Here is an 18756-nt window from a genome sequence, read left to right on the forward strand (position 1 = left end):
CCCCTCTCTGTGCCTCCTGGCCGTCCCTCAGCATCCCCTGTGCCGGAAATGCCGAGGGAGAGGAAGTGTTCACCAAATATTGGCTCCTGTCAATATTTGTGCCCTCTCCACGGCGTCTGCTGTTTGTCTCCGCTACGGTCAGGGCCAGGAGGGCTGGCCGCATGCACGGGTGAGCACACGGAGGCTGGGAGCAGGGTGTTAGGGAGTGTGCAGCTGGAGCTTCTCATTCCTTTCAAAGTGTTTCCCAAAGTGTGGTACGCGTACCCCCAGGGGTACGGGAAGAGTTTGGTGGGGGTACACGTTGCACCGGAGTTTGGTGGGGATATGCACTGCACCGTGCTTAGCTGCGCCTAATTCTACGTTCTCATGAGTACGAGGGGTACTCAGCCTTACGAAAATTATAGAAGGGGCACACATATGTCAAAAGTTTGGGAAACACTGGATAGGATAGGATAGGGACCCTGGCTGGAGACAGAGCTAGCTGGTCCACGTGAGCTCTGGCTTCTCAAGGGAAAGCCCACTGGTGTCTGTGGGCTCTAGTGGGGACCCAGGACAGGTGGGCCTGGGCTCTGGGCCTGGGCTTTGGGCTGGTGTGGAGTCAGTGGGAGCCATGGAGCACTCTGAAGAGGGGGAAGGCTCAGGTCCCTTGTATTGGTATCCTAGGTGAGCCATACAGAGAAATGAAGGGGCGTTGCCTGCAGTCATGTGATCACCTCCTATGTCCACATGTATGTATACACACAAACACACATACACTCCCAATACCATGGAACAGTCTGCTATATATATATATATATAGATATATATATATATATGAACATACACACATACACTTAACACTATGTACACATAGATCCACATGCATACTCAGTATACAAAGCCCACATATACACACTGTACACACATAGGCATGTAACACCATAAACCAATGTGTCAAGCGCCCATTCCATATTTACACTCACACACAAACTCATTTTCCTCTGATGCTAGTAATTATGACCAATGATTGCATTTGGAGAGAGTTTGGGGTGTTAGGTAGTGGGGACTGGATCGTCCCCCCCTCTTGTCTGTTGTCTCCTGAGTCAGGGCTCAGTGCCTGATGAGGACCAGGGCTCAGTTTATGACAAGGGTCAGGGCTCAGCCAGTCACTGGGGCTGGGGCTCAGGCCGCCTCCTGCTCCCCCTAAAGGGCCATGTTCCTGGGCCAGCTTGGAGGCACCGGGCCTGAGAGGTTACTGCAGCCACCCCCTGAGCATTCTCTCCGTCCTGGGCCTGGCCGGGCCTGGCTGGAGTGATGAGAGGACCCCACTGGGGGCAGAGCTCCGTCCATAGATCTCTTGCCATTCAACGCCCCACAGCTGCCCAACCCAGGGTCTTGCCGTGGTTGGCATCCAGGGCAGGCTACGTGGCAGCCCCACTGCCCAAGTGGGGTAAGACGCTTTGGCACAGGCCATGTTTGCAGGGAAAACACTTGCAACCACAAGCAAACCTGTCCCTCCCCACATCCTCCCCAGGAGGCCCTGCATACCAGGGAGCCTATAAAGCTGCTCCCATACCTGCCCCGGGCAGAGGAGGGCTTGTCTGGGGCTGGCAGGCCACTTGTCCCAAAAACTGCCCGAGGTAGGACTCTGGATGGGCTGGCACTCTTCCAAGGAGAAACCTCAACTTCTCCATCTGTTCAATGGGGGCACGGCTTTCAACCGCCTTCTGCAGAAGGGCCCGTCCCTGCTCTGGCTGTGGGGCTCTGGGGAAGTGCTCCCCCGGGGACCCAGAGCAGTGGCCCCTCATCCCGCCTCGCGTCCTCTCCCCGAATTGGACACAGATCTGCCCACTTGGCTGGGCTGGGGTTGGGAGGGCCAGGGGTGTGGTGAAGAGGCCCACTCTCTGGACAAGATGGGGACAGGAGCCACCCGAGGTCCTCCCTGGCTGGGGTTGGACAGCTGGACCCCAGATGTCACACTGGCATCAGGTGACCCAGCCCTGGGCCCCAGGGTGGTGGCCTGGGCTTCAGTCGCCCCACCTGTGAGTCTCCCATCCTCCTAGGCCATGTCTTCTCTGGGCCTAAGGGCCATTTCCAAACCAGGTCCCTCGTGGTTCCTGACAAAGCAGGCTGGGGAAGGTGTTTAGTGCAGAGGCGCAAGCCTGTGTGGGGGGCCCGGAGTAGGGCTGGGATCACCATTCAGGGCTTTTGACCTCTGGCTGGGAGTGGGATCTGGACACGCTCCCTGATGCTTGTCTCCACCCCAGCCCGCAGATTTTGGGGGGGCAGTGACCAGGACAAGGACCGCCATGGCGCAGGCATGCAGGCTGGGCCTGCTGCTGGCGCTGCTGTTGCCCGTGGCGGGCGCCTCCTTGCCGAGCACCGTGGTCAGACTCAACAAGGCGATGCTGAGCTACGGTAAGAGATGTGCCCCTGGGCTGTCCCACCTGTGTCTGCCACGAGCATGTGCGAGCGAGTCCCTGTCAGCATGTATGCACAATTCTAAGTGTGTGCATGTACCTGTGAACGAAAGGAGCCACATGCTAACCTGACAAGCTCAGGGGAGGCCTGCGTGGCAGTCTTGCAAACTCAGAGACCTAAAATAACCACAAATTGGTTTGAAAATTAAATATTCAACAAACAGGTTATAGAGGGTGGTCATGTTCTCCGCTGATATTTTCCCTGACAAAGATCAACTTAGATCTTTTTTACCAAGCCTGTTGTCTTTTTGCCTCTAAGATAACATATCTGTGAGATGTCTGGTTAACTTGTAACTTCCTTTTTTCCGGAGCCCCTTGGGCACAACCAAATGTGGTGGTCGCCAGGACAGATGCCTCAAATTCCTTCTTTATCATGTTAATTGTTCCTGCACTCACCTAAGTATGTGTCCATCATTTTACTTTTTATCCAATCCTAGGGGTTTCCCACCGCTTTGCTTTATCCCGCCTCCTTACTCCATCACCAATGAATTTCATGTAACCCACCTATGTCCCTCCTTTGATTGCAATGTATAAATACAGATGCAACCCGCCATTCTTCGGAGCATTCTCTCAATTTATTGAGGTTCTGCTTCCTGGCATATGTTGACAGTTTGGCTCAAATAAACTCACAATTTTTTTTTTTTTACAGGTTTTAATGTTTTTTTTTCATTAACATTCCTATGAACTCAAAAGCCCCCAAGGACCCGGACCTTATCTGTCACTGTGTCCCTGGCTCCCAGTTTCTGACACAGCACTTCTCAACCGATGTTACGTGAATGCACGAGGGGGGCGTATGTCCTGCCCCATATGCAAGTGTGCTGTGTGGTTGTGCTCACGGGCCTAAGTGGGGTAGGCATGGGTCAGTTTGGCAACGTTTGCTTGTGCGTGTCTGTGTGTAAGTTTGAAAATTCATGGAGATGTGTCCACATATGTACTCGAGTGTTGGGTGGGTGCCTAACCATGGGCATGTGTGCAAATGCCATGGTGCAGGGAGGTGTGTGTGGCTGCAAGCCATAGTGTGCATGGGGGTGTCTGTGTGTGCATGCATGCTGGGGGAGGCATGCCTAGCACAGCACTGGGGGAGCATCTGGAGTTAGATCCCTGCTGGGCTCACAGTGAGAGCTATCCCCTCACCCGGCCCAACCTAGGCCTCTGTCCTATGACCCCATCCCACCCGCTGTGAAAGGCACAGTGAGGAAACCGAGGCCCAGGGAGGGACCAACGCTGCCCCCCCAGCTGCCCCTGGGAGGCTTCTGAGGTCTGGAAGCTGTGTGAGGGGTGAGATCAGAAGCTGCTTCTCCTGAGGCCAGACTACGGGGTGAGGGATGTAGGCCAGAGAGTTGGAATGACGGTCAGTGGCCCCTGCCACGAAGCAGGAGGCAGCGGCTCAGGGAAGCAGCAGGGTCCCTGGTGTGTACACAGCCTCTCAGCACCTTGGATCTGGGCAGACAGGCAGGTGACGAAAGGGGTCAGTGATCCGTTACAGTGTGACTGGCACCCGGTCCAAGGCACGGATGCCTGCGGGCGGGGACATGAGGCCCCTGCCCCCCGCCGGCCACCTTCTCCCCACCTCGCCCATGGGAGCTCCTTTGTCCAGAGCCTGCAGGTGCACCTGTCTGAGTTTGTTCTGGGCGGAAGTCTGGCAGGGGGCCTGTGCCCTACACATCTGTCCACAGCCAGGCCGCGTGGCTTCGTATCAGGGTCCTCCATCTCCTGCCAAAACCCTAGAGGTCAAGAACGGATTGTAGAGGAAGTCCAGAGGCCGTGTGTGAGTCTCGGCTCGGCCACAGAGGGTCAGGCTGGAGAGTGGGGCATGGGAGACCTAGAGACCACGGCCTTTATGCTCGGGTCTGGGGAAACCGAGGCCCAGAGGTCCAGGGACTCCTCCAGGCCCCACAGTGAGTCTGAGAAGAGTTCGGGCCTCTCAACCCTTCATTTGATGGTGTTCTCTCGCAGCTCCACCCCCTCTTTTAATTCCAGCCACATTTAGTCAGCATCTCCCCCGCCCAGCAGTACAGGTGTGTGAGGGAAACCCAGGGCTTTGGGTGTCAGGGGTTTCGGCCCTGATCTGACTTCTCCTCGCCAGGTGTCCTCACCTCTGGGTAAACTGGGCATCATACCTACGGCACAGAGCTGTGAGGAACAGCCTGGCACAAAGGGGGCGCTATAGAATGGTAGCCGCTGCTATCCCCCAAAATGCACAGCAACGGGGAGAGCTACCATTAATTGTGTGCCGGGTCACCACAAGGACCCTGTGGGATGGGCACCATTATAATCACTGCACACTTAAAGGCAAGGACACGGAGGCACTGAGCAGCCGCACAGAGAGCAGCAGAGCTGAGATCGGCACCCAGAACCCGAGGGACTCCAGAGTTCTCAGCCTCCAGCCCCCAGAGCTCCCTGCCCCTGTGTGATTGGGAGGCCCCTTGGTTTGGGGCCCCAACAGAGTCTTGCAAAAGGGCAAAGGATGTTACTGTTTCTGAGGAGCAGCGTAGAACAAGTAGGATTCAGAGAGACAGAGAGAGGGGGAAAGGCAGGCCCTCCGGGGCTGGTGTGAGAAGTTCGCCTGAGGAGGGCTCGTGGGGAGTCAGCTGGCCCCCGTCCACCCGCCCCGTGACAAGCCTTCCCCTTCCAGCCTATGAGGCCTCTCCACTCAGGCCTCAGGGTGGATGGCGGGTGGTGTGGGCTCCCCGTGTGGCTCCGAAGAGCTGCCTAACCTCGCCCTGCTCTGGCCCCACAGTGTCCGAAATGGGGAGAGCCCCCCTCCAGCGGGCCCTGCAGGTCACCGTCCCGCATTTCCTGGACCGGAGTGGAGAGGTGCTCCAGCCCACCAGGTGAGTGCTCCCGCCCTCAGATAAGGTACACCCACCACGAGGCGAGCAGTCCCACCCGGCAGGCACGTGCTCTCACCACTGGGAACTCCAGCCTCCTAGTCCAGTGGTCGGCAAACTCGTTAGTCAACAGAGATCAATAGCAACAGTACATAACGATTGAAATGTCTTTGGAGAGCCACATTTTTAAAACTTAAACTTCTTCTAATGCCACTTCCTCAAAATAGACTTGCCCAGGCAGTGGTGTTTTGTGGAAGAGACACACTCAAGGGGCCAAAGAGCCACATGTGGCTCATGAGCTGCAGTTTGCCGACCACTGGACTAGTCTACAGGGAGTGCTTCCCTCTCCAGGCTAGATACCCCTCTCCACTAGGTGAGTGGTCCCAGGGAGAGTTGGGAGATGGACCCCCGGTGGAGACACAGGGGACTTGTGCCCCTGCATTGGTAGACTAATGCTGCTAGGAGCCAAGTCTGGGTCCCCAGAGTGGGCAGGACTCTTGGCTACTTCCTCCGAGAGCTAGGCCCTGACTGCAGGGCACAGGCCTGAGCCCGAGTTACCTCCACAGCCCCATGTGGTGCCTAGAGACTCACTGACAGAGACAGGGAGGGGCTGGGCCCCTGGACCCCGTACATGTGGGCGCACAGACTCACTCTCGCCAGATCTCTGGATTCTCAAGAGAAGTTATGAAATCTATCAACCTTTGAGTGATGGCAGCTAATTAAACATTTTAAGACTTTAAAACACGGGTGGGTAAAAGAGCCGCTGGAGAGAGCCCCAGTGTGAGGCCCCGAGACTGGGTGGTACTGGGAGAACTGGGCACGACATCAATACCCCAAATCAGGATTCCTCCAGGACGTGTATTCTGGCCACACCCCAGACAGCGCTGCTGTTTAAGTACAAGGCTGAGGGTCCTTGCTTGTAATGTGGGAACACCCCCGGGGCGTTGTCAAGTGAGAAGAAGCAGGTGCTAGGTCAGCCTGTGGCCTAAGGATGGAGGGATGTTACCCATGTGCTCATAGTGAGAGTTTTTGAGGGTAGAGTTTTGATGTGACTTTTAAAATTTATACTATTTGTAGTGTCTGAATCACCTGCGCCTCACTACCATGCAGGGGGAAAATGACTTTCTTTTAGGAAAAAAAAAAAGAGAGAAATTGTAGGCTAGTTGGAAAGTGCTTAGCAATCAGAACGGACAGCTTTGAAGGGAGTACATTTTCCATTGCTGGAGGGCTCCCAGCCTATGTGGTTGACTGGAATGGTATACGGATATCTGCCTCCTGTGGACCTTGAAGTATTTCTTTCCCCACCTTCCCAGCTTTCTAGACCTCAGTCAGACACTAAAATCCCTCCAACTGAGAGATCATCTCACCCAATTCCTGTCCAGGGCTAGGGTCCTCTCTGCATCTTCTTCTTACAACCGGCTGCCCATCCACGGCTTGCATGCCCCTAAGACGGAGGACTCCCTGCCTATCCCTCCCCCCATGCTTCCAAAGGCGTTCTTTATAGCACGGACAGTGTGGGTACGGATATGGCACGGAGTACCCACCCCAGAGTCCAACCCACGGATTCACGGGACCTGCCTTGTCACCTCCACTCCTGCCCTGCAGGGTCCAGATTCTGGACGTCCAGGTGCTCCGCCTTCAGCTGAAATTCGTAGATGATTTCGGGGTACGCTTGTTCGCAGCGGCCAATTTCACTATCAAGGTCTTTCGGTGAGTGAGTCTCCTCGTTTTGGGGGGCAGAGAAGGAGGGTTTTCAGGGACAATCAGAGTAATTTCACTTTTCCAGCCCTCAGTTTTCTCCTCTGTAAAATGGGATGCATCTTCATAGCAAGACTATGAGGGTTGCAGTGAAGGGATTCGTTGCTCTAATGAAAATTACACCTCCCTTTCACAGTGCAAGGCACCTGCTAGGTGCTCAATAAACATAACTATTGGAATTATTTCTGTGCAGCAGTCACTTCCTGTTCATTTAAGTTTCATACTATGAGCTGGGCCTTCAGAGAGATCTCTTACTGGTATTTCTAATGCCTCTGTCCCGATACTGCCATTATTTTAGGCTCCTTGTGGGCCAGGCTGCAGGAGGGTGTTTTCATATGACTGCCTCCTGGGAAACTCAGCACAGCCCTGCGAGACCAGTACCCGCCATCTTATGTCCACTTTGCAGAGGAGGAAACTGAGGCTCGGCATGGGGAATGACTGGCCCAGGGTCTTGTGGTGAGGGTTATGGGGAACCAGAGTTCATACCTATCCACCAGGTACAGATGTGGCCCTGAGTAATGTCTGTGAGCCTGAGTGGAGTTTGGGGCGCTCAGGTGGGGTCACTTTGTGCTGAGTTGGTGGCGGGGGGCAGGCTTGGCCCCTGGGTTTACAGGATCTCAATTGGTCAACCCCGTTGGCTCCGCTGGGCAGTGCTGCTGGGGCTCAGGCATGGCATCTCTGTAGGGTCCCGGAGCCCCTGGAGCTGGTCCTGCCCGTGGTACTGCTGGCTGATGCCCGTGTGGACCAGGGCTCCATCGGGACCCCCGTGGTCAGCGTCTCCTCCTGCTTCTCACTCTTCAACAACGCCATCGTGTTAGACGGCGGTCACAGGTGGGTGCCTGGGCTGCGGCCATTTCTTGAGCTTCCTGCTCAAGCCTTCACCCAATCGCCACCACTGGCCTAGAGAGCTCCAGGGTCACGTCTGTTTTATGGCTGAGCTCAGAGCCTCAGAGAGGGGGGAGGACTTGTTGAGGTCACACTGTGAGTATGCAGCCCCCGCCCGTGTCCGCTCCGCCTCCCGGCCCTGCACCATGCGACAGTGCACACACACACACATACTATTGTTGGAAGGATTCTGGGCTGGTGCCTCTTTTGGGGACTGCAGAGGGCTGCCCCTCCTGCAGAGACGGGGAGCCTGAGGCTCAGGGGGGCTGGCTCCTGCCCAGCTCTCACCTGTCCTCACCTACAGCTCGGGCCAGCTCCCGCCTCCTGAGTGCCTCCCGTGTGCTGGGTCGGGTCCAGGCCCTTCTGTCTCACAGCAGTCCCGCCAGGAGGGTGCCAGTATTGCCCTCCTTTTGCAGAACGACAAACTGAGGCACAGAGCAGTTAAGTGACTTAACTTACACACAGCTGGCAAACCGTGGTGTTCAACCCCCCACAGGCTGACTAACCTACTGTCTGGGAATCCCCTGCATTACGCCTGCACCTTCCCACGCGTGAGCAGGGCTCACTGCGGCGGGTGAGCTTTTCCCAGAGAGGAGCTGGGTGTAAATTCACTCCTGCTTGGGTCCCGTGATCACCGTGGGGAACTCACATCCCTCCGCAGTCCTCACCGGTGGTGGCAGTTCACAGAAACCCCGAGGCTGATGGCATTAAAAGCACAGACGCCATTCTTCCACATCCCCCAGGGGCACTGGAGTGAATTTGGGCGGCAGCTTGGAGCGACATCTTAGCAGGTTTCCTAGGAATCCCTGTGGAGACACATCACCTCAGACCCACCTCTCATTGATCAGAGGGGACGGGTCAGAGCCAGGAGGGGGCTTTCTGAACGTGCCTCAGAGAACTGGAGCCCCAGCAGGCAGCCGCCCCTGCACTGGGCTCCGAGGGGACACGGCGGGGCCCAACGCCCTGTCTCTCCCCCCAAACGTAGCCTCCTTTTCTCCTCTCAAACCTTGAGGCACTTCCAAACCTTGAGACCAACGGCCTCATCATTGAGGCTCAGATTCCTCATCTCCGGGGGCAATTGTGCCAGCACTGTGTCCAGCCCCTGGCAGGTGTGGAGTGGGAATCACTGGCCCCGACCGAGGGGAGAGGCTCCGCTCCCAGACAGTGGCTCTGCCGAAAGAGAAAGGCCCAAGGGCACTGGCCCGGAGCTCAGGGGCCTTGTCTGTGTCTCTTCCTTAGCGTGGCCCCTGCGCTGCTGGTCCGGGTGCAGAAACACATCAGAGCCGTCCTGCGCAACAAGGTAAAGCACCCCTGGAGGATCTCTGGGGAAGAAACGCATCGCTGACCTCAGCAGTTCTGTGAATGCAGGGGGAGGCAGGCACCGGGGGAGGCAGGCACCGGGGGAGGCAGGCACCGGGGGAGGCAGGCACAGGGGTGGGGAGGCCCAAGGGGGAGGCCGGCCCAGGGGGAGGCCGGCCCAGGGGGAGGCAGGCACAGGGGGGAGGCAGGAACAGTGGGGAGGCAGGCACAGGGGGGAGCCAGGCACCGGGGGAGGCAGCATGAGGGGGGATTGCAATGGTTGCTGCTTTATTTTTCTTCACAAGGCCCTGAGGGGGCTCCTGGACTTTCCCCAGGAGAGTAGGAAAGAGGTGTCCAGGACAGAGACGGGGAAGCCCAAAAAGGGTGGGTTTGAGGGTGCAGGGGAAGGAGGCTCACTCTCTGGGCCAGCCCCAATTCCATGGGAGAGGGTGGGATGGGGGCCACGTGGCTGTGAAAATGAGGATGGACAAGGGCATGGGCCCTGGAGCCAGATGTGGCCCGGGTCCGAATTCCTCTTCCCTCAGCTGTGAGCCCTGGACAAGCTGCCTAACCTCCCTCTGCCCCCGATCCCACACCTGCAGGGCAGAGAGGGCTGGCTGTGGGGTTAGTGCAGTAACACCCATGGAGAAGCTGGGACAGTCTGGGCGGGGTGAGTGACACTGTCACGGTTACTATTCTAGCTCTTGTCACGAGCTGCCTGTGGCCACTGCTGCCAGAGAGCCGGTGCTCCGTTTCTCCCTTCCCGCCCCATCCCGCCTCCTTTAGAGGCAGGAGCAGACTAAACTAACCCTCTGTGTGCCCTCCCCCCATCTTGCAGATGAGAAAACCGAGGTTCGAGGGCAGAAGGAGGCACAGCCTGACCTGGCCCTCTCCTCTGCCTCCTGGCCATGCCTGTCCAGCCTGCCCCGCTCTAGCCGGGACCAGAGAGTGACCACCCCCGGCCTTGCAGTCTCTCCTCTTCCCCACCTTCTATCGCAGGGACCCCAGCTTAACACGCTTCTCTGGCTGCCCCCTATGCCCAGCAGGGCACTGGGCTCGCTGGCCTGCCTCCACCACGGGTAGCCCCTTCCACCTGTTGGTCCTCTGTGCAGCAGGCTCTCGGCCTCAAGCGCCCAGGCCCTGCTCTGGCCGCCTCTGCTGTATCCACAGTCCTGTTCTTTCCTGGATACCCAGGATCCCAGCTTCCCCTCTGACTCTCTGCTGCTCACAGGAGGTGCCCGAAGAGGCCCCCTGGTGGTGGAGGAAGGCAGGGATTCCAAGCCTTGGGGCCAATTTGGGGAGACTTCCAGGCTGGGACCCTAGATTCTCCCACCTTGCCTCCTCCAGTCCTGAGTGCCGCCCTAACCCCGGCTCCTCTGTGTTTTTGCAGATGTGTCTGAGCGTCTCCAACCTTGTGCAGGGCCTCAATGTCCACCTGGGAACTTTAATTGGTAAGACCTGGGGGTCCAGGGGGAGGAAGGGGGGCATCTGAGACCCTCTGAGGCCCTTATCACCCATCAAGATCCCCCTCTGGGTCAGGGTAGACTCCTGGGAGGTCAATTGTAGGATGACTGAACCATTATTATTATTACTATTATAGATATTATTTTAAATATATTTTTATTGATTTCATAGAGGAAGGGAGAGGGAGAGAGAGAAATATTAATGATGCGAGAGAATCATTGGTTGGCTGCCTCCTGCACGTCCCCTACAGGGGATCGAGCCCACAACCTGGGCACATGCTCTGACGGGGAATCAAACCATGACCTCCTGGTTCGTAGGTCGATGCTCAACCACTGAGTCACGCCTTGGGCCAGGCTGACTGAACAATTATTGATGGAATTTGGGGGAATCTTAAAAATTCTAGGATGTCTTTGAATGTTGTGTGTGTGTGTGTGTGTGTGTGTGTGTGTGTGTAGGGTAGTACATGTAATTTGCAATGACCTCCTCCCCAGTCTGGAGAGGCAGAGGTCCCTACTCCCTGGTGTGCTCCCACATCTTCCACATGCTTTGCTGGACTCTCTACCTCTCCCCGTTTCAGGGCTCAGGTCCTTCTATTCCATTTCCTCCTGGACGTTCCACAGGCTCCTCCCCCTCAGCATGTGCTCAACAGAGCTCAGGCTCTCTGCTCCCAAGTGCCCCTCTCCTGTCCCCCCTCAGGGGCCACTGCCACCCAGAGTCACAGCTCCCTCTCTCCACTTTCCCAGGGGCTTGTCCCACCTCCGGTTTTCCCACGGGTCCTCATTACTAGGGAGTACTAGGAGCTCACCAGCAGAGACCCCGTCTTAGGCTAGCCCCCAGGACCAGAGCCTGAGAGGAGGATTTCAGTGGAAGTGGCTCTCTGGGGGTGGTTCAGGAGCGCTGGTTGGGGAGGGGAACAGTCAGACAAGGGGGGTGGGCGGTTAATGAGAGGCTCTGCCCTGGGGGAGCTACTGACACTGAGCAGCACACCTCTAACATCCTGCCCGAGTGTCTGCCAACGCCCACCAGTCATAGGTCTCTTCCCTCTCCCACCCTCACCCGCCCCCCCCCAGGCCTTCCACACCCTCAGACGAAGTCCCAGGTGCTGGTAGCCACAAAGCTCAGAAAGGTGGCCGCAGGTCACCTTAAGCAAGGCTCCATCAGGACTTCATCTTACAATCTGAAACTAAAAGCTATGAAAGCAGGCCAGCCTCATTTTCTTTTTCGCAGTTTGAATATTTATCAACGCTTAAGAATGATCTGGCAATAACCTGCCTGCCCATCTCTACACAGATCAAGGGACGCATTCTTGTTGACAGGTTCTCAGTGAGCCCTGGGCACAATCCAGGGCTACCTCTGTCCACCCCTTGCTCCCTGCCCCCCTCCACCCTCCGCCCTCCATCCCCCCGCCCCCGCCCCGCCTCTTTGAAAGCTGCTCCTGTCTGAAGCACACAGCAAATCCTGCCCGATGGCTTTGCCTGGGATTCCGGTGTTTCTCCCATGCTGCCGTCATGGACTGCGGGATCCAGAGCTGGTGACTGTTGGCAGCTACCCTTGGCTATTGGTTTGCTTTGCCTTTGGGACAGGGGTTTGCATCTAACACGACCCTGGGGCCGGTACTGTGCCTTTCGAGTGCCTGGAGGAGGCAGTGCGATTAGGGGGAGGAAGTGTAGCTTTGGAGTTGGATGGACCTGGTATACAATCCTGGACACAGTTGAACTCACCAACCTGTGTGTGTGTGTGTGTGTGTGTGTGTGTGTGTGTGTGTACGTGTGTGAGAAATGGGCTCCTAGCTTTACAGGGCTGTGGTGAGGACAGAACGAGAGAGTGTAAGTCTAATGTCTAGACCTTGGTAAATGTGAATTCTCTTTTCCTGTGGCCCCCTATTGCCTTTGGCAGGGGGAGTTTGTACCTAGTGTGACCCATCTCTTTCCTTCCACTTTGGGGTCTTCAGTCTTCCATTGATTGGGAGAGCGGAAACGAAAACTGTTAGAATTGTATCTAAGCTAAGAATCAACAGGTGGCGAGCGGCCGAATCCTGGGTGCGTGCACTTTGCAATGTTAGTTTGCTTACTCAGGGGGCTTTCCCATCGCTTTTGTTCCCTGACCTGGGTCTGGCTGGACAAGGTAGCCAGGTGGTTGGGTTTTCTGGACAGATGAAGCTAAGTGTGCCGTCTGTTCTCCTTCATGCCGGTTTCATTCAGGCCTGAAGCCTGTGGGGCCCGAGTCCCAGATCCGCTACTTCATGGTCAGTAAGCCCGTCATCACCAAGGACTACATCGCCTTGGATATCAACGTAAGTGCCTCCTTGTCATCCCTGAGCTGAGACTGGTTGCCTCTGGAGTCCTTGGTGTTCTGGAAGGTTCCTAAAAGAGCCGGGGAGTGGAGGAGAGAGGCCTGGAATGGCATTCCCCGTGTGCACAGGACAGATGGCATCCTGGGCTGGGTGGCATCTCAGAGCCCGGGTTCTGTGATGGAGCCTCTCACCGCCCTGCTGACGCCCCCCAGCTTGTTCCTTCTCTCCCCACCCCCATAGGCGGTTCTCTTCCTTCTGGGCAAGCCCATCGTCCTGCCCGTGAATGCCACCCGCTTCACGCTGCCAGAGCCCATGGGCACCACTGGTGCCATGGCAACCGTGGGCCTCTCCCAGGACCTATTTGACTCTGCCCTCCTGCTGCTGCAGAAGGCTGGTTCCCTCAACATGGACATCACAGGACAGCTGGTGAGGGCCAACCTGCTGCTGGGGCACGTGGGGGAGGTGTGCCCCTGTGGCCCAGCCTGGGGAGACCCCCACAGAGGCCAAAGCATGGGTGGGTGAGGTGGCTGGAGCTTTGGGGCCGGAGGGAGGCTGTTAGAAGGTTTAAATGAGGGTTGAGGGGAGGCAAGACATGGGCTAGCTTGGGGAGCTGCCACCCTCAAAGCTGTCACGCGTGGGGGGCTGATTTCAGAACTCGGATGACAACCTGCTGACCACCTCTGTGCTGGGCCGAATCATCCCCGAGGTTAGTAACATTTCTGGTCATTTTGGGGGTCAAGACTCAGGACTGGGCTGGGGGACTCGCTAGGCTGTGGGATGTCTGCTGGCTCCTATCTATCCCAAGTGGGGTTCAGCTGCCCCCCTCCATCTCAGGCATGGCCCCTCCTGCTCAGACACCATGCTCTTTCCTCCTCTACGGAGGAATGCCCACGCACTGTCCCTGCTTGTAATGTTCTTTCTGCTTCCATTTCCTTACCCATCTTTAGAACCATGCTAGGGAATTACCTCCTGGAGGAGGACCGAGCTCCTTGAGCTTCCATGGCTCCGGAGCTCCTCTCCCTCCCCTCCCTCCTGGCACAGGCGGCACAGGCTCTGCTCTCTTCATGCTTATTATCCCCTCAGACCCGCATCCCTGAGGGCAGGGGCCTCGGGTGGTCCCGCCCCTGTGCACCAGTAATGTACAGACTACGGCTTGATCAGCATCAAAGGGATGAGGAGTGGAGAGCCCACCCCGCCTTTGCTGCCAGGTGGCCTCCTCTCTCCCTCTCTCCCCGCTCTCCTCCCAGGTAGCCCGTCAGTTCCCTGAGCCCATGCCCGTGGTGCTCAAGGTGCGGCTGGGGGGCACGCCCGTGGCCACGCTCCACGCCAACAACGCCACCCTGCGGCTGCAGCCCTTGGTGGAGGTCCTGGCCTCGGCCTCCAACTCGGCTTTCCGCTCCCTTTTCTCCCTCGACGTGGTGAGTGAGGTGGGCTGGGTGGGGCTGGCAGGGAGGGCGTTGATTGTCAGGGAGACCTCACTTCCTGCCCCAGGCTCCTCATTTGCTCTGCTCTGTCCACACTGGTCTCCTTCCATGTTCCAGAATATTTCTGCCTCAGGACCTTTGCACAGGCAATGCTCTGTGCCTAGGATACTCTTTCCCTGGCTCTCGCTAGGCCTGGCTTCTCTTCTTTCAGGTTTCAGCCTAAACGTTGTAGCCTTCCTCTAGGACCTAGGGTCTAGGTGGCCTTTCGGGACCATCCTGAGAAAGATGGCCCCTATCAGCCTGCTGCATGCCACCACTCTGCCTGCATGCCACCACTCTGCACCACTGCTCTCTGAAGGGATTCCATCTGGTTGCTTTGGTTATTGTTCACCGCTGGCCAGGGAAGTGGGGGACCTGAATGAGTGGGGGCATGGGTGGGAGGTGGGGTCACTGGTGGCCCGCTGAAAGATCTCCCTTGGTCCTGTGCCCTTTGACCCTGCTCTCCTCACTCACCCAGGCAGTAAACCTAAGCCTCCAGCTCTCCGTGGACAAGGTGAAGCTTCAGGGGACCACATCTGTGTTGGGGTAAGTGAGGCCTCCTGGGCTTAGCAACCTCAGTGTGTTCCTCTGGGCTCACAGCTACCCATCACAGAGCCTCGGATGTGGCAGTCATGGTACTGGGGTGGTGGGCACCAGGCCCCTTCCTTAGCCCTCCTGCTTCCCTTTCAGGGAAGTCAAGCTCACTGTGGCCTCCTCCAACGTGGGGTTCATTGATGTAAGTATGGCGCCGGGGTCTCCAGAGTGGGGCAGGCCGTGAGCCTGGAAAAGGGGTACATGTATTTGTGTGCTTGTGCACACATGCACCTGTGTGTGCCACCATCACCAGGCTTCCTCCTGGGATGCTTGGTGACAGTGGTCAGTCAGAGTCCACCCATCGGCAGTATTTCCCATGGTGCCTGTCAGCAGGTCAGCTGGTCAGTCAGCCTTGGTTCTTTGGTGGGGTCAGTGTCAGTCAGTTGGCCTGCCTGTCATTCTGCCTGGTGGTCGATGACCTGTCAGCCCAGGAATCACTGAAACCATAGTAATCTGGACAAGCCAGCATCCGAAGGTGCTGGCTGCTTCGTCCGTCACGTGACATGGCTTTGTCCCTTGGCCTGCAAGGTTCTATGCTTCATCAGCCTATCTATCGGTCAGTCCATTTGTCTTCCAGTCAGCACCAACAGGGCAGCCAGTCACCATGAGCGAGTGTCAGTCAGTCAGGCGGTGGTCTCTCAGCCTCCTCTCAGGCTGGTGGTTCCTGGGTGCCTAGTGCTCAGAAGGCTGACCCGAGCATGGGGGTAGCTGGGCTCTGCCTGAAGCCAGGACAAGGGTGACCTGCCCTCCTCCCTCCCCCTGTGCCTCTGCCATCTGTGTGCTCATCGGTGTGTTCATGTGTGTCCTGCCTGTCCATCTCTCCCGGACCCTTGCTGGGGTGGACCTGCTGTCCCCCACTTCCCTGGCTCCGCGGCTGCAGACGGATCAGATACAGGCACTCGTGGGCAACGTGTTTGAGAAGCCCCTGCTGGACCACCTCAATGGTGAGCCCTGCCCTCCCCTCCGCGTGGCCCCTTTAGACCCCTCCTGTCCACACCCACGGCAGGCTCCCTCCCGCCCCTTCCACCTCCCAGGCTCAGAGGGTAAGAGGGTGGCTCTGGAGTCCAGCTGCCTCTGTGCACATCTTGGCTCTGCTGTTTAGCAGCTGTGTGATCCTAGCTAAATTCCTTTCCCTTCCTAAGACTCCATTTTCCCTTCTGTAAAGTGGGTGTAAACAGGAGGACCTCAGCGCAGACCTGGTTGCAGGCAGTGCTCTGTCCCTGCCTTCTGGCTGACCTTGGCTTCTCTCTTCCTTCCTGTAGCTCTCTTGGGCATGGGGGTTGCCCTTCCCAACGTGGTCAACCTCCGCTACGTCAGTCCTGAGGTCTTTGTCCACAAGGTGAGAGACGGTGGGTGTGACCAGAGCGGGGAGGCTGGGCTTCGAGACACGGGGACCACCTCGTTCCCTCTCTTCCCGCTAATGCAGACAGTGGGATCTCAAGGTCAGCCAGGCCTGGGGGTGCCCCCTGCTTCTGCCACGATCACCCCATGAATCCTTAGCCGCAATGAGATGGAAAATCCAGGATGTCAAGAGACACTGGAAGGTTTCACACACCCTTTAATCCTCATCAAACATCATACCAGGCCACAGTCAGGGGCCTTCCATTGTCCATTGATTCTGTGCCCTGGGTGGCTCTAGCCCCTTTGGTGTCTGGGGAGGATGACAAAGGGGCTCCTTCTGGCTTTGTACATAAACCTCTGCAGGCTGGATGGGAGAAGGAACTCTGGAACCTTCTAAAATCACTTTCCTTGATCAGAAATTGTGGGCCCAGAGTGAAACTGAATCAAAACAGCTGCCTGGGTGCGATGCCTCAGCTTCTTTCTGTTTCACCTGGGACATAAAAGTTTAATATCCCTCCTAATTCACTCAACAAGGCATGCATGGGACAGAAAGCTTAGCCAAGGTCCCTCAAGCCCCAAATCTGTATGTTATTCACCACCCTCCCCCGCAAGTGAGACCCTCTCCAGAAAGGACATGCTTGTTGCTTAAGAACTACGATCCCAAGGCACTCGTGTGAGCCACCTCCCTAAGAAGGAGCTCAGAGAGCCAGGGCTACTAGTGGGGATTTCTCTAAGGCTTCTCCAAACAGGCATGGTCAGTGCTGACCCACAGGTCCTGGCAGCTGGGTCTTAGATCAAAGGTCCCTAGACAAGCGCTGTTCAATAGAACTTCCTTCAAGGAGGGAACTCTGCACTGTCCAACACAGTGGCCACCATCAGCCACTGGGCATATGCGGCTCTTGGGCACTCAGAATGTGGCCGGTACAATAAGAGGAGCTGATTTTTACATTTTATTTAATTTTAATTAATTTAAATGTAATTACCCACATGTGGCTAATGGCTACCATATTGGACCACATCAGAGCTACAGATGGGTAGGGACTTGGTCTGGCTTGTTCTCTCCTGGGTCCCCCAGCACCCGACACAGGGCTTGGCTCACAGTAAGGGGCCTCCAGGACATTTCTGCAGGACCTATGGGGAGGGCCTGGCTCTGCTGGGAGACTTAGATTTGGAGAAGATACTCAATGGTCTGGACTCCCAATCATAAGACAGAGATGGTGCTGACCATGTATGAGGGCTCTGTCCGCGTGGTCTCACAGCATCCTCAGAGTAGCACTTTTGAGGTGGGGGCTCTTAGTGACAGAGGAGAAAACTGAGCCCAGAGACACACAGCAAGAGTGACAGAGCGTGACCCCAGAGCCAGACTGACGGGTAGCTGGGGGTCCTACGGTCCTTGTGTGGCCTCTGACGTGGCTCATGGTCTTCTCTGCCTTGCAGGGCTACGTGGTGATATCCAGCGGACTCTTCTACCAAAACTGAGGCAGGACCACCGAGAGGGCGGAGTGGGCCAGCTGTTTGCCCTGGAGACTCTCTAGCCTCAAGCTACTTAGGAAACTGAGGCAAAGCCACACCTAGTCCTCTCCAGCCAGCTGGATGGCCCAGGCTGGGTTGTTCAATCTCTGCTGCAAGCCTGGGTTCCCCTCCTTCCCTTCCTCCCATCCTGTCCCTCCCCCTCCTTTCTCCCCTCCCTCTTTCCTTACCTACCCGCTCCTTCTTCCTACCCCCTTCTTAGTGGAAGCAAACTGCTTCTCCAGGCTGTACAGACCTACCCCCCTTTGCATTAAACATCTTCCCTTGAGCTGCAACTTTCAGCCGAGCCCAGAGAACTCTTTGCATAATGGGGGCCAGTTCTCTGCATGCAGTCCTGGGTCCTGTCTCTCCTTGGAGCCCCCAAAACTGCTCAGGAGAGGAAGAAGATCAGACCACATCTCTATTGACCTCATCTGTGGACTCCATTACCTCCTTGCCCAGGGGAGCTCATACTTGGAACGAGGACCCTGGAGAGCAACACAGATGACCTGGGAGTTTTGAATGCCACAGTGACCCGTTAAGCACTGGGCCTACCTGGTGACATGCCCCATGCCTTTCCCCCTCTACAGTGTCACATCCATCTTGCTGCTAGGACCTCCTCAGAGCCCTGTGAGTGAGGCAGGCAGGGTGTGGAGTCCCATGTCACAGATGCGGGAAAGGAGGCCCAGTGAGGAAAGAAACGCACCCAGAGTCTCACCACTGGTGGCGGCTGGTCCCTAGGACTCTTCAATCTCCTTAGAACCCACACATACAATGTCCAGTCATCTCTTCCATTCACCAGCACCCCCACCTGGAGCTTGTCCTTGAGTTATGAGCCTCAGGTGATAGGGACTTCTCTG

General features: G+C 56.8%; 1 protein-coding gene across 1 annotated transcript; it reads left to right on the forward strand.

The window, feature by feature from the left end:
- Positions 1–2288: 2288 nt before the first annotated feature.
- Positions 2289–18052, forward strand: BPIFB2 (BPI fold containing family B member 2; the record flags this gene model as incomplete). The annotated part of the gene is made up of 15 exons (XM_084889051.1): positions 2289–2397; positions 5200–5293; positions 6896–7000; positions 7733–7879; positions 9173–9233; positions 10623–10683; positions 12898–12989; positions 13230–13415; positions 13642–13699; positions 14241–14407; positions 14931–14998; positions 15143–15188; positions 15927–15990; positions 16309–16385; positions 17825–18052. The coding sequence occupies 15 exons, from the start codon at positions 2289–2291 to the stop codon at positions 17864–17866; spliced, it is 1377 nt and encodes a 458-aa protein (XP_084745177.1). The 3' UTR covers positions 17867–18052.
- Positions 18053–18756: the final 704 nt, after the last annotated feature.

The sequence above is a fragment of the Pipistrellus hanaki genome (assembly GCF_964339955.1).
Source record: "Pipistrellus hanaki genome assembly, chromosome: 6".
In the NCBI taxonomy this organism is placed as follows: Eukaryota; Metazoa; Chordata; class Mammalia; order Chiroptera; family Vespertilionidae; genus Pipistrellus; species Pipistrellus hanaki.